Source organism: Terrapene carolina, unplaced genomic scaffold (assembly GCF_002925995.2).
Source record: "Terrapene carolina triunguis isolate 2854851 unplaced genomic scaffold, T_m_triunguis-2.0 Scaffold189, whole genome shotgun sequence".
NCBI lineage: Eukaryota > Metazoa > Chordata > Testudines > Emydidae > Terrapene > Terrapene triunguis.
This window is the reverse complement of record NW_020664540.1, coordinates 15,994,529-16,010,150: the sequence shown is the minus strand read 5'-3', so window position 1 is coordinate 16,010,150 and position 15,622 is coordinate 15,994,529. Positions and strand designations below refer to the sequence as shown.

The following is a 15,622-nucleotide window of genomic DNA, read 5'->3' as shown; positions in this document are numbered from 1 at the left end:
TTTTATGTATTATGAATGGATTGGAGGGAGGGATCAGACAGAGATCTTGCTGACCAGTGTTGCGGGGGCGGGGGGGGGAGGCAAATGTGTAGCATGGTTGCCAAATTCTTGTTGCCACTCTTTTTTTTCTCCTTGCATCTGTCCTAGCACTGTAATGCTTTTTTATAACCAGCATGGCCCTCTGGCTCTTTTTCACTGTGTCTGTCTTGATCCAGGTTCCTGATTCTTAACAAAGCAACCAGGAACATGGCTGCAGTTTGTTTGCTTCCATCTTGGCTGGAACGCCAGTCTGGCATTGTAGATGATGAACAGACTCTTTCAAACTTGAATTATGTTTATTTCCTCTTACAAAGGGATATCTCATAGCACAATTGCTAGCAATGCATGTGTCAATCACTAAATTTGACTGGTATTGGTTACTGTTGCAGTATGTTCTCACACACTCCTCTTTTTCAACAGAATCCCTTATGGTCGTCATCTCCTTCCTTCTCACCTCTGTGAAGATCTGGAAGTAGCTAAAACATGTCAATGTGGAAATGCCTGTCTAAGCTGCTTCATTCAGACAACCGTGACCATGAATCTCCACTATGTAGCTCATACTGTGGTCCTTGTAGATAACATGGGAGGTACAGAGGCACCCATTGTCTGTTACTTTTGCTCTCTAACTTGTTATTCCCAATTTCTAGATAGATATCTGCAAAGTAATAGGTGACCTTAAGGGACAGCAAAGGCATTGTTGTGGGAAGTTTCATCCAGTGATGGAGGACTCTGAAATCAAATGTTGCTTGGCTGTCCTTGTCTGCTGTTATGAAATGGAGACAAACCATTGAATGTGCACTACAAATAGTTGTTAATGTCAAACTTACAAAGCCTTCTCACTGTAAACCTGATACGGTGTGTCTGTGCTTTAAAGTTTCACTAATCTTAAGTAGCTATCACTTCAGTGCAGAGAGAGAGATCACTCCCAACTTGAATCTTCTTAGTAAGAATGTATTTTAGCTTGCTTATATTGCTGTAACTTTCTCCAAAGCGTCATTATTTTTTCTCTTTATGCTTTTTTTATGGAATAGGTGACCTCTTCTTGCCAGAAGGAGGGAGTTGAGTGAATTTCTGCTTGTTTCTGTTGTCAATCTTGTATGCCCTCCCTTGCTTGATGCTCTGAATTCTATCAGCTAGAGAGTACTAGACTTTTTTCCTAGTCCAGAATCTACTATTCTCCTTCAGCAAGAGCACAGTGTGGTGCCTTTCCTGCTAGAGAGCACGAGTCCTATGTCTATTCACTCGCTTGTTTATTGCGGAGCAGCAAAGTAGTCTGCTGCCAAAGCGTATGACTAGTTCTAAAACACTCTTCAGGTATTTTCAGTTCCATAAACAATTCCATGTGTAGGGTGCTCACCTCAAACAGGAAACAGTATTGTGATTTTTTTATCGGAACAAATGTTGTTGTTTTTTATAACTTTGTCATGTGAGAAAGAAATGACAGCTTCACATTCACAACCTAAATTGTTTACTATTTCTAAGCATCATGTAAATTTTTAAGGTTCTTGAGATGTTCATTATATGATTACTTCAATTATTAAATGGTGAAATTCTTTTTCTTGCACATGTGAATTTATACAAATCTTGCTTTGGGTTACAATTGCACTTGTCCATTATGATCATCTAATGCTTTCCGGTCACTAGTCCCAGTCTCTTATCTTGACCAAGATACTGAAATGTTTGGAGAGCCTTCGCACTCCTAATTCATGTCTTGTCCGTGGCTTAATTATTCAGTAGAAGAGCTTCTGAGCAATCTTTAAGTTGCTGGTGCCGAAGGAGCTTAGACACATCAGAACATGTTACAGCTTTGAAGAAGAAATGTAACATAGACATCCCTTTTTGTCTGATTTTCTGGAGCCGCATTACTGATAACCGTAGCATGGGCTGTACATTGCCCACCTTTCCAGGTTTCTGAGGCCAGGTCTACATTACAGACCTATATCGGTATAACTATGCACTCTAGGGAAAAATACTTTTCTTTAGGGAAAGGAACCTCCCAAAGCTAGTCAAAACAGTTTAGAAATGTTTAGTTTCATGTTCACTAATGCATTCTCTAACACTGGTAGCAAATGTCACGTGAGTTTATATACTGTGTTTTCATCATTATATAATGTTTGTGAAGCACTATATTAGTAAATGGAACAATTGATTTTATTATTCTGTATTTATATAGCTGTTTAATTACTGCAATAATCCAAACCAGGAAGTTATATACACCTGTTTATTTAAAACTAATCTCAAGAAACCAAACAAATTAAATGTAAACCAGGTCCCACAGAAAGTCTGCTGCAAGGTGAATGAAACAGTGACCTAGCTGATTGAGGCAGTCTTAATAGCTAAGGTATTGGTCACTAATTTACAAATGGAAATTTTATGTGCACTGCATCATCCATTTTCAAGAACGGGGTGGAGCGGAGAGACAAAGGTAGGTATGGACTTTTTAAATATAGCAATAACAGTTGAGCAAGTCACTTCATGGGGAAGTAATGACTGGTTGGGGGGTTAATTGCCAATATATAGGGAGGAAAGTTGGTGTCGTCTTGAACAAAAGTTGGGCAGCTGATTCAAGGAGGAATTATTTTAATCTTGTTTTATATGGGGGACTCCTCCAGGATTCTTCAGTTGCCTGTCCTCACGTGTGCTTCCTTTTTTCGCATCCAACATGTCTGCCCTTCCTGATGGTGAGGGTTGGATACAATTAATCAAATTGTCACAGAATTAACTTGGAAGGGATAGTAATTGTGACATGAAGCATCAGGAGTGAGGTAGTGGGTGCCACAAATCCTCCAGAGTTGTGTGTAGGTTTTTGTACCAAGCTCATAACCATAGTATCTGAGCATCTTCCACTATTACATTAAGCATCATAACTAACATCTGTCATGTTCTCACTCTCTCCCCAGGTGAACTGTGTGCAGTGGAGTGTTTTTCAATTTATTTTAGAGAAGGTGAAGGAAAAATGTGTGCCATGCACTTGGAGTGGAAGGTGGGGAGGTTTGTGATGGTCTTTAATTCCTGCGGGAATTGATTCCACGGGTTTGGGTGGGCCTCAGAGAGTTCCGTCTCCTATACAGATGAGCTTTACCCTTATTGTGGAAAGTTCCATTGGGCCCAGAGGATCGAAGTTATCAACCACATCTTTATCCTGGAACTGTAGTTGATCTTTTACATACCCTGGTCCCAGGCCATTGAACACCTTAAAGATAAGGACCAAGACTTTGAACTTGGTTCAGTATTCTATGGGAAGCCTGCGTAATGAGTGGCGAACAGGTCTGACGTGTTCACAGTCGCCAGCGGTGCTGAGGAGATGTGCTGCAGCATTCTATGCTAGATGAAGTTTCCTAAGCACCGAGGGCTTCATGCCCGGATATACTATACTGCTGCAGTCCTGTCAAGAGGTAACGAAGGCGTGAATAACTGATGCCATGTAATTGTTCACCAGGATGGGAGAGCCTCCCCTAGCCAATCAGAGATGATAGCAGCATCTGTGAGTAACGCTTTCTTTGTGAGAGCTTAGTGTAAGTGAGAAACCAGGAGTCTCCTAAGCTACTTATTGAACTGACAAATTGTGTGTGTGAACCTTCAACCAAAGGAGACTGCAACTCCAAAGTCCATTCCTCTTGCCACCAGCACCACCTCTGCCTTGCTTGGGTTCAGCTTCAGCCAGCTGTTCTTTATCCATGAACTGATCTCATCCAAGCACTGGGCCATGTTGGTGGTAGTGATATGGTCGTATGGTGAACAATAGGTAGAGCTGTGTGTCACCTGCACATTGCTGGCACTCGAGTCCATGTCATTTGACCAGTTCACTTAGTGACCATGAAACACATGAAGGGCTTCCCAAAGGGAAGGCATGAATAGGTGAAAAACTGCTGTGTTCTCATAGAAGTCACTTACATTTTTATTTAATGTTATTCTGGGAGAACTTCCTATGAACACTTATGTAATCAAAGGGAACATACAAATTAAAGTATAGGAATATTCCATGAAATACCCGATCCAACCTGAACAGAATGGGTGAGTTGACTTATTTTGATATGTTATGGAGAGACCAACTTCTCTCTTAGAATTGTGGAGCTCCATACTTTTAGCCCCAGTCCTTTTTAACTTTTGACTTGACTTAAATTTCCAAGTGTATGTTTAAAGCTATGGAAAACTTTTTAATACTATGAAGAAAATTGGTCAAGCTTGTTTTGGAGTTACAAAGATTAAAATTTATCCCGAACATGGAAACACTCTGCATCAGCTCCTTAGTTAATCTTGTGACCAGAATTCCATTATAAATCCCTATAATTTTGTATGGGGAAAGTGTGTTGGGATTTACTCTGAATAAACTGGAATCTCTTTTGCAGATGTGAAAGCAATTGGTCAAATCATTTTGAAGTTGAGGCTACTCTAACATGAGACTTGTTTGAAATGTAATTAGTACCTATCATTTAGCTTTCTACCTTAAAAAAATAAACAAACTTGACTAACACTGCAATTTTACATAGCCTAGTTTTCAGTGGCACTTAACTATGGGCTACCTTTTAAATAGATTTAATTTATAAAATTAGCCTAGCGCTATTGTCCTCGTGGTATCCATTATTGTAATATCCGAGTGCTTCACAATCTTTAATGTGTTTATCGTCACCACACCCCATAAAATTCACAGAAATAATCTCCAATTTGAATTTAAGATTGCTACTATGTAGCCTGATGAATGGTTTGTCTTCATTTAGCCACTAAGCATTTACAAATATGGACATAAACAATGCTGTTCAAATACCCTCTGATACAATAACTCCAAACAACTGTACCTGTACAACTGTAAATACCACATTGCACAGAGGCAGTGACTAGGCAGAAGTAATCTGCCACAGAATTTATGAGGGCCATGTATGTTTGCTCTAAATTGCAAGGATAGAGATTCACTTCAGGACCAGAGAAATATAAAGAAAACCAGGGAAACTATCCATCTGAGGGAGAGACATGATGAAATGCAGCACTTCCGGCATGGAAAGATGGAGACCTACAATAAAAACCTTCCTCCAGCTTCTTGGTGAAACGTGAGAGCAGTGCTTTTGTTCAACAGTAGCAGTGATAGATAATGCTAGTAAAGATAGTGAAATAAAACCCTGACAAACATCTGGATTAGATTTGTCTGCAACTGAAGTCTTCAGTTTGAATTTAACACACAGTTATTTGGTTTATAAACCTATGTGAAGCATAGCTTGCACTAAAACAAAAATTCCCTTCTGTAATCACAAAGTGGTGCTAGAATGCCATGCCATTGTGTGTGAAGGGGGGAAGGGACATTTAACCCTCAAAGAAGCATGCTCCATGGGAGACTATCCTACTACCAGCATAACCACTTTAAAGCAGGGGCAGAATGTAGTCTCTGGGTGTTACTTTTAAATATTGTCACTGAATTCCATCGGGGAGGAAAACTCTAGATCCGTTTGCCACAAACTACCTTTTAGCTAGTCTTACAGCCATGTCAACGCAAATTATGTCAATATACAGCTGCTGACTTTTATGTATCAGTTTGACTTGTGGTATGTGCACCAATGCAAGCACTTGTGCTTGCATTGAAGTAGAATGCAGTGTGCCCCATGCTATTGTCCTGCTCAGTGTCTTGTGAGATACCAGCAAGTTGCCAGGGACTTAGGGGTCAAGTTCCCACCATGCCACTTTCTCCATCCCATAATGCTTTCCACATCCCATAATTTGTGTTCCATTTTTAAAAAAACTTTGTCCCACTTGCTGCTTTTTGTTCTCCGCCATCTCTCTGGTGCAAACTCAAGGTTAAAAACATTTTACTAACACTGTAACAGGGTGAACTGTACTTTACTTTCATTTTTGCTTAGGGTTTTAAACCGTGAACACCTGCTCATCTACATAAAACCCACTACAATGGAGTAGCCGGGGCTACACATGCACCTACCTGTAGTTTTCACCAGTTGGTGTATGTGTAGCTCTGGTTCTCCTTGTCCCCTAGTATGGAGTAGTAGGGTAGGGATATTGAGGGGTATAGGGAGCATCGACTATGGAGTTCTCCAGTGATGGGAAAGGCTGCTGAGTCTGGGATCCTTTGGTGTGTAGGTCAGTAATTCTCTGCAACATCTGAGTTTGTTGCCTGAGCAAACGCATGATGTCCTGGTTTATTTCCCAGTCTGCATCACCGTCCTTTTTCCTTTCCAAGCCCTGTGCTCCTCGGTCTTGATCCTTCTTCGTGGTCCCATCATATGGTCCCTCTAAGCCCTGTGTTCACAGTCAGAGGCTGTGGACTAGACATGTCTTCTGTAGTCCTCGTCATCCTGATCAGCATCAGACATTCAGTAGGTGTGCTGGGTGCACCTCTCTAGGTCACCACACTAGAGGCTGCTGATTAAAACAGGCACACCATTAGATATTTCAGTCACAACAAAAAGGGAAAGATAAGTCTCAAAACTCCCTTAAATTATTCCCATCAATATCTTTAATCAGAAATGTTACTTTAACATTGGAGTGCCTCACAACAGCAGCTCTGCAGCTCGCACCATGGTGAAGGTGGCCTGGCCTAGCAGGGCAGAGGGCTGTTCTGTTGTGTTGAAGCTTTGAATGCCAAGTGCCCAGCCCCATCTGTGGGTATAGAGAGAGTGCAATGAATAGTGGCAATACTTTCACAGGCCATGGTGCTTCTGGCAATATCTCCCTCCTGAGGGTGACAAAGCTCAGAGATTCCAGCTGCTAGTGATGTCCCCAAGCCGGCCGGGCCTATGTGCTGCCAGCCTGTTAACTGCAATGGTGCTAAAGTGCCATGGGAAAGTCATCTATGGCAGTGGAAGAGACAAGGCTGCCATCCCTAGAAATCTTCAGGGGAGGTTTGCAGAGTATCTCCATGAACGTTTCATCAAGAGCTTTCAAGAGGATAAAAGGGACATCCCTATTCAGATTATCGAACTACTCCAAATGGCCTCCCCTGCCTAGCCTAACAAGCCAAGGAACTGAAAAGCAGATGCCACCTCTACCTCTCTTTGTTCTACCTCTACCTGAGCACAGGACGCTGATCTGATGGGGATTGTGTGATCCAATTTTCCTACTAATTTCTTTGAATTTATTCCCTATATTTTATTTTCCAACATAATACCAGTAAAGTAAGCAATCCAAAGTCAATAGCTTTGTTCTGTCCACATGCAGATGGGCTGGGTGCCAGCTGTAAATGGGGAAAATTGTTAACAGAGGAAGGGTAGTGAAGTTTTGGGCAACCAAAAGAAAAAAAAAATCCCTTCCCCAGTGGTGGTATCTGTGCTCAGCTGGTGGGACTGGCATGACTTGATGGAGTTTCAAGTAACTGGCTCGTGGCATGATTTGAGTTCCCTGGTGCTTCTTCCCCCTCTTCCTTACTGTACACAGCAGGGGACTCTGCAGATCCGCCTCCTGTGAAGTGTTCACAATCATCTGCGGGCTCCTGGTGGGGTCACTGCCGAGTATGGCATGCAGTTTGTTGTAAACATGGCAGGTCTGCAGAGCAGCACCAGACTTCTTGCTGCCCTCCCTCACCTTCTGGTATCCCTGGTGAAGTTGCTTGGCTTGCATATGGCACTGCGGCTCCTCTGTGTTGTACTTCCATTTCAGCATCCCCTGTGCAATCTCTACGTAGATTTCTGCGTTTCTATAGCTGTTCTGTAGCTGGGCTTGCACAGCCTCTTGGATCCTCTTGGGCTGGGGGGAGAAGACACCTTGCCTGCTCCCAGTAGGAGCATGTCTTGTAGCTGCGGGGGGGACTCTGTGGTCAGATGCACACAACAGGTGAGCTGGTCGGTGTGCTGGCCAAGGTGGGCATTCAGGAAAAGGCATTGATAAAACGTGATTTTTAAAAAGGTAGGGAGGCGTGTGGGTTTCCGGTGGCTGTGACGGAAGCAGCCACCGTCGAGGAGACTGGCATTGTGGGACAGCTGCTGAAGGACTGTTAGGGTTGACTCAGTAATGCAGTGTCTGTGCTCTCACTGCATTGACCTAAGTAGATCAACGATGGCTCTGAGTCGCTTTGGGAGGCGGTGTTATTATGTTGCTGTAATAAGGTACTTATGTCAGCAGGAGACAAACGTGTAGACGTGCAAAACTAGGTCAACAGAAGTCAACTTGTATAAACCAGGCCTGAGAAATATTTCAGGCCCATCCTTGTAAATTCCTTCTCGGATTTCCGATCACCCTTGCTTTCAGTCAGAGTGCCTTTTACCATTTTGATAATTGCAGATAAATTTAGCAGTGTGATTTCCAGGTGTAGTACTCAGCTATACACTGTCCCAGAGCATGTACATCTCATTAACTGAGGAGCTCTCAGGCAGCTGCTATGTTTATTGGTGGCTAATAAGGACATATTACAAATTACAATATTGTGTTATATGGAAGGCCCTATCAAATTCATGGCCATGAAAAACGCGTCACGGACCGTGAAATCTGGTCTGCCACCATGAAATCTGATCTTTGTTGTGCTTTTATCCTATACTATACAGATTTCACAGGGGAGACCAACATTTCTCAAATTGGGGGTCCTGACCCAAAAGGAAGTTGCAGGGGGGTCACAAGCTTATTTTAGGGGGGTCGCAGTATTGCCACCCTTGCTTTTGTGCTGCCTTCAGAGCTGGGCAGCTGGAGAGCGGCGGCTGTTGCCCGGGCGCCCAGCTCTGAAGGTAGCATCCTGTCAGCAGCAGCACAGAAGTAAGGGTGGCAATACCATACCATGCCACCATTACTCTTGCGCTGCTGCTGGCGGTGGCTCTCCCTTCAGAGCTGGGCTCCCGGCCAGCAGCCGCCGCTCTCCAGCTGCCCAGCTCTGAAGGCAGCGCTGCCGCCAGCAGCAGTACAGAAGTAAAGGTAGCAGTACCTCAACCCCCCCTATAATAACCTTGCAACCCCCCCAAACTCCTTTTTGGGTCAGGACCCCTACAGTTACAATACTGTGAAATTTAAGATTTAAATATCTGAAATCATGAAATTTATGATTTTTTAATTCCTATGACCATGACATTGCCCAAAATGGACCGTGAATTTGGTAGGGCCTTAGTTATATGGCTTATGAAACAGAACACGTGGGTGCTGTGATTTGTCCTCTCCACTGCTATTGAAAGAGCAATGAGATCACTTGATGATGACCTGTTCTGTTCATTCCCTCTGAAGCACCTGGCATTGGCCACTGTTGGAAGACAGGATACTGGGCTAGATGGACCTTTGGTCTGCCCCAGTATGGCCGTTCTTATGAGAATGCTTGAGGTGATCTCCTACCAGGCATGGAAGGTTAGAATCGGAAGGTTCAGTGGCAATTGGAATGGAGAGTGCGTGGGAAACCTCAGGAAAGTGTAGTGGTGGGAGGAGCCTCTTGGGAGAGGGAAGGAGGAACGGAGTGGGCAAGGGGATTACTAAAAGCTGTGTATTGTGTTAGGGGAAGGGTGAGGGGAATTAAGGTGAGTTGAAGAAGGAATGGGCATCACAAACTAAACCAATAGCAGCAGAGAGAAAAACAGCGAGGAATGTACTTATATAGGTACAGCTCTCAGCAGGGAGGGTTTGAATTGCTGCCTTGACCTGCCCTTCGTTTAAAAAAAGAAGTGAAATATCTTTCCATTGAGTAAAATCTCCTCTATAACACAGCAGTACAAGCTGGTGAAGGGCAGACGGGGCGTTCAGTACTGATCGCTGGTACTGAGCTCCGCATATATTTGCCAACCAAAAATGCTGTTAATGCAGAGTTGGGGTGGCCTTGTGGTGTCTCTCGTCCTTCCAGAATGTCAGGCTCTGCTGAACTCAAACCTCTGAAAACCAGGAAATACAGAGCTAGCGTACACACCGCCTCTGCAACGCAACCTTAACTCTGTGTCCCCGGACCCCCCAGAGCTGGCAATAGCCACTGGGAATGGTTCAGCAAGTAGCGGTGCCACAGTAAGTAGACATGAAGGACTGTGAGGTGTCATTGTGCTGTATTCCAGATTTGAATGCCACCTTTACCTACATGCACTGCAGGTGTACTCACTATTGAATGGTGGAGGGATTAGTTGAAGCAGTTTGGAAGAGTTGTCACTGTGATATTAGGAGAGGTGCACATTTACCTGGAGGGAAGAAGTATGCCTCATTTCAGTCCTGAGTTCTGTAGGGTGCATCCATGCTGGTGTGCAGAGATCATGGGGATTGTCCGTATGCTAGAGGCAGATATGACTGATCTCCAGGTCTCGGGAGGGGTAAGTGAAATTAATGTCTTAGAAGGAACCATAAGGGCAAGGGTGAAAGGGTGGTAACATTTAGCAAGTGTGGGGCAGTTTGAGTGTAGGTCAGGTGAAGGCAGCTCCTGACTGCTATACCTGACCTATATACCCAAGTTTTGCCTTAGCAAATAAGTGTTTGATTGCGTCATACAGTGTTTACGTGCTCTATTTCCAGAGTGTTCTGCGGCATCTGTGGGTACATCTTCAGTGTTTGTACAGTGTCTTACCTGGGTGTTGCCCCTAAACCCCTTCCCATCCACCTACAGAAACCTCTCCTCCAGGTTAAGTGATGCTTTCAACTGGGGCTAGTTGGCCCGGTTCTGCTTTCACTTGGGCTAGTAACCCCTACGCTTTGCAGTGACGATGCAGGTTAAACTACGTAGGTGCCAATAGTCCTCCAGTGCCTTCCCACAATCCCCCCATGTGCAGGAGGACATTCAGGTTCTCCCATAATTCAGCAGGAAAGAATCAGTGTCTCATCATACTGCAGTACAAAAGAACCAGAGGATATGCCTCGAAGATGGGGGAAGTTCTGCAGCAGAGAGGATGTGGTGACTAACTGCAGCAAAGAGCTATCTGCAAGGGTAGAATACTAGTGTGTGTGTTATGGGCATGATGGGGCACCACTCAACAAGGGCAGAATTGTGACTGTGTTGGGGGTGGGGATGGTGTATACCTTAACCATATTCCCTGATTCTCAGAGATCTGAATGCAGCTGAACTTGCTGTTCTGGAAGGGCATGAAACACCACCAGGCAAGCTTAACTCTGCATTAACTAAGGGTTGGGTTTGTTTTGTTTGTTTTGTTTTTGTTTTTGGTAAATTTCCTAGTGTTTTAAACAGAAGAGCTATTAGTAGTAGAGAGAGTTTTTAGTTAGGGAGGTACGGTTATCACAGGGGTTTGCAGCTGAACTGACACTAGGGAAAAGATGCTACATGGTTCATAAGTGGCTCTTCCCCTTCCTATGAACTTTGTTTACAGTCAAATGACACTCTGGAATTTATTGGGTGTGAACAGGGTAGGGAGGGAAAACAAAGACATGGTTATTTCATAGTATTTTGAAAGCTTTATTCCATGTAGGTTACAGTAGCTTTAAACACCTAGGAGAAAACTGCCATCTCTTTCTCACCCCCTCTCATCACCCCACTATCCCCTGCAGGATATCGACCCCTCCAACAGCACTTCCAAATCCCCCCCCCCTTCTTTCCCTGTCTTTAGCTGACTCTTAGCAGAATAGGAGACTCAGAGAGGTGTGAAGTGGTCCATTCATCTCAGTGTGCTCTTCTCAGCTGGAGAAGCCCCATGGAGTTGAATGCAGCCTGAAACAATAGGTCTGAGCAGCTTTCTGCTCCAGCTGAACTGTTCCAACCATCTCACTGGGTGTTCTCATTCCCCCCTGCCCCAACTCCTGCAATTACAGCAATTGTGGGCCTATTATGTGCATGGAGTATGCCTGTTCTCAGCTCCTCACCCTGCTCTCAACACTGTGGCTATGTCTACACTATAGCAGCACAATTGCAGCTACACTACTGTAGCATAGACAGTTGGTACTGTGCTGGAACAGAATTTTGTGTCGCTGTAGTAAATCTACACCCTCTTCCATCACCTTAGTGGTATCTATACTGGGGCCTAGGTCAGCTTAACTATGGCCTGATCTACATCTAATAACTAGATTGACCTAGCTATGTCATTCAGGGCTGTGAAAAATTTCACTCCCTAAGTGCCATAGTTCAGTCAACCTACCCCCTCACTGTAGATGTAGCTAGGTTGATAGGTTGACAGGAGAATTCTAACCACTGCCTGCCAGAGAGGTGGATTAACTGCAGCAATAAAAACCCCTTCCATCGATGTAGGAAGGAGCATCTACACTAGAGAAGCACAGCTGCAGCGCCATAGCGGTGCTGCACTACTGTAGACACACCCTACCTCTTTCAGGGATGTGCATTGTAGCTAGGTTGGCCTAAGTTTTAGGTGTAGACCAGGCCTGTGTGTATTGCACAGGCTGGTTCCCAGCTCCCAACTGCACTCTCCGGGCCATGTGTCAAACATCCTGATTTCACTGCTTGCTTGGGTTTCTGCTTGGTATGCCTGGACCCTGCAACAAGCATGCCTGTTCTTAGCTCTTCACCCCACCTCAGCCTGTACCATGCACTGAATAGGTTAATTCCCACCTCTCCATCCAGCTCTCAGCACTGTGGGGACATATTTGAACAGAAAGGGAGAGGTTTGAGGAAGCAGAGCTGACTCCCCCCATCCCTCGCTCCATAGCTTTGACCCACTTCTTTTCTTTTCTCTCCTGTTCTGACTTCCCCTTTCCCCCAAAAACAGCAGGGGGGAGGGGGGAACTGATGCTCCTTCCCCACTGCTGGAGGTAGCATAAAGGAGGGGAATAATGGAAGGAAGGGGTGCTCCTGAGCCCTCCTCTGTTGGCCTAGTAGAGCCCTGTGGAAGAATTGTGGGGATTGTTTGTAGGGAAGGGCACAGATGGCTCTACTTTCCTCTGCCCCAAAATATGTCACTGGAGGACAACATGCTCAGCTCCCACTTCCTCATGTTTCTGCTCTGTCAGTGCTTCTGAGCTCCCAATGAACAAAGATCCCTCTGAGGACGATCCCTTATGTAGTGAGAGACCACAGAGAAACTACTCTGTGGAAACCCAGATCTTTGTCAAAGCATTAGTCATCAAACTGGGTTTTCAAATGTAGTGTTTGGATTATCCCTTGCCCTAATAAAGGTTGTTGTCCAGGGGTGTGCTGGCCCCTCACTAGCTGTGCCAGAGAACACCCGTAAGGGGTGAAGGTTGACAAAGCCCCCATCCTGCACTGCTCCAACCATCCCTCCCTGCTCTGATCCCCCCATTTTCTCTAGCTCTGCACCAAAAAATAAGAATCTGAAAATCTTATGAGCATCTTATGTTAGGGGGGCTGTCTCTCTCTTTCTTTCCTTAGATCAGGGTCAGTTCTGTTCAGGAAAAGGTGAACCATATGAGTAGTCATTACATTACCCGAGCTGCTTAATAATCTTTCCTTTGTTTAGTGTTAGTTTCCTTGGCACTATTTTTATAGTAAAAATCAGAGCCTGTAGGTGGATTTTAGAGCACTTTTAAAAGTACTGCTCTGAAACCAGAAATTTTGGTTTTGGGGCAAGACTTCCACAAGGAGCCCTTGCTGTCTGCAGGCAGAGAACAAGGAACACACATAACACATTTTCTGAAAACTACAGAGAGTATGCCTTAAACTGAATGCATGGATGTCACTCAAGTTCAATTCATACAGTATGTCACCGAGAGCCACCCAGTTATTGTGACAACAGCCTGTCTGGAACCCTGTAGTTTCAGCAGAGGCCTTGTTTTGCTGCACACATGTACTTCACCCTTTCAGGCAGGTGCATCAGTTTAGCTTGTGCTGACCCAGACTTACAATCTTTACTCATAATACATTTTTCTATACTGGTTCTCCAAAGGGCACTGGAGGCTGTGTGCTAACACAGCTAAATGCTGAGTGACCAATCAGTTTGGGAAGGGTACGCCTATTCTGAGCCCTAAGCATGTGCAAAAAAAAAAAAAAAAACAGCCTTCCTAAATATATATATATATAGGAATGCTATGTCTTGGGAATCCCTTGCTCAAATTACCCCAACCTTGGACCACTAACCCTATTCCACCTTCACATGAGGCACAGCAGTGTTCAAAGCAAACTAACTCTGGATGTAGATTTTAAAACTTAAAACTTTTCCATTTACACAGGAAGCAACTCAACCTTAACTATACCAGAGCTACTGCTGTGCTATAATCTATATATGCAGTGGGGTTGTGGCAGTGCTGGTCCCAGGATAGTGGAGAGAGAAGGTGGGTGTCTCCGAGCTCTGGTCAAGTGTAGGTAGTCTCTTGGTCTATCCAAGGCCGTGATCAAGTGTCTTGATGTTTTTGGTCTTTTGGCCTCGAGATGAAAACCTTGCCTTTGCTTCTGGGACCTTGAAGTGAAAAAATTCTCTTGGTTATTGGGCCAAGTGCTGTGGGTGAGAGAGAAAAGCTTTGGAGCTTACACTGAGCTCTTCTTCAGGTCAGAGCTGGAGAACCTGAAGACGAGCTCTGTGTAAGCTCCAAAGTTTTTCTCACCACTAGAAGTTGGTCCAATTACTCCTTGTCTCTCTGATAATCTATCTACTCCCACAGTACAGGGAATGCCGAGAGACTGGCCATAGCCGACACCCATGGCAAATGGCCATAATTTGCATGCCGATAGAGGAATGCTCAAAGCCCTGAACGGGGCAGGAGTAGCAGAGGAGTGCACCCCCCACCGGCTAGTCTGGGCACGTGATCTGTCGGGTGTGGGGGGTTGTGGTAACAGCAGCCTTGGGGCGGCCGGCGCGGCTGGGCTCGCGGAGTAGCAGACGCGGGGTTCGTCCGCCCTGGTGACACACACGGATAAGCCGCGCCTGGCTCCGCTCTGCCCGGACCCGTCCCGTGGAACAGCAGCTCCCCGCGGCCCCGACCCCGCTGACTCATTTCCTGCCTTGCTGGCCCCGGCCCGTGCCGGGGGCTGTTCCCAGGCCCAGCCGGGCGCTCGCGTTGCTTCAGCCCCAGTAACGCGGCCCGGGGCGGCGGCCCGGGCGGCCCCGCGAGGGGCGCTGCGCACAGACGGGCAGCGGGCGCTTAGCCCGGCCCTAGGCTGAGCGCGGAGCAGCCAGCGGCACTGACCTGCTGCATCTCCCCGGCCCCGCTGGGCACCGGCTCCCCCTGCCCCCAGGCCAGGCCCCGGGCCGGGCCCGGCCCAGAGCGGGGCGCGCTGTCCCCGCGGCCCTTGGCCAGCCGAGCCTCTCTCAACACTACTCTGCCCCTTGGGAGCGGAAGTGGGGGCGGCGGAAGGGGCGGAGTGAAAGGGGTGAGTGACAGCGAGTTTGACCAATGGGCCGGGCCCGGGTGCGGCGCGTGGCCTGTGGCGTCCGGGGACGTGTCCGGCGTTGGGGGCGTCGCGCGCGCGCGCGCCGCCGCCGTCGTGACAGTTGGTGTCAGCCTCCCTCAGCGCCAGGCCGCGAGGAGCCGCCGGGGCCAGGCGCGCTCCGCGGCGCTGATGCCGGAGGGGCGGCCCCGGGCGTCTCCTCCCCCTTCCGGGCTCGCTCTGGGGCCAGCGGGGAGCGCGGCGGCCGCGATGAGCTAGGGGCGGGCCCAGCCGAGCGGCAGGCCCCGCTTCCGCCCTCCGCCCCGCCGGCCGCGCCGGGACCATGCGGCTCCGCATCTACAAGCGCAAGGTGCTGCTGCTGGCGCTGCTGGTGGCCGCCTGCGGCCTGGCGCTCTGGGGCAGCCACGGCCGCCAGCGCAAGCCCGAGCCCGCGCGGGACCCCGGCGAGCCGCCCGCGCCCCG

At 46.8% G+C, this 15,622-nt stretch overlaps 2 protein-coding genes across 2 annotated transcripts in view; both read left to right on the top strand.

Moving 5' to 3' along the window:
• Positions 1 to 1,592, top strand: part of LRR1 (leucine rich repeat protein 1) — a 132,889-nt gene extending 131,297 nt beyond the window's left edge. The window contains exon 5 of the mRNA XM_024224397.3: positions 460 to 1,592. Coding sequence (XP_024080165.2) covers positions 460 to 712 — 253 coding nt within the window. The 3' untranslated portion in view covers positions 713 to 1,592. The remainder of the gene's footprint in view (positions 1 to 459) is intronic.
• A 13,870-nt stretch (positions 1,593 to 15,462) lies between these two features.
• The window catches only part of MGAT2 (mannosyl (alpha-1,6-)-glycoprotein beta-1,2-N-acetylglucosaminyltransferase), a 1,747-nt gene continuing 1,587 nt past the window's right edge, over positions 15,463 to 15,622 (top strand). Inside the window, exon 1 of the mRNA XM_026654193.2 lies at positions 15,463 to 15,616. Coding sequence (XP_026509978.1) covers positions 15,483 to 15,616 — 134 coding nt within the window. The 5' untranslated portion in view covers positions 15,463 to 15,482. The remainder of the gene's footprint in view (positions 15,617 to 15,622) is intronic.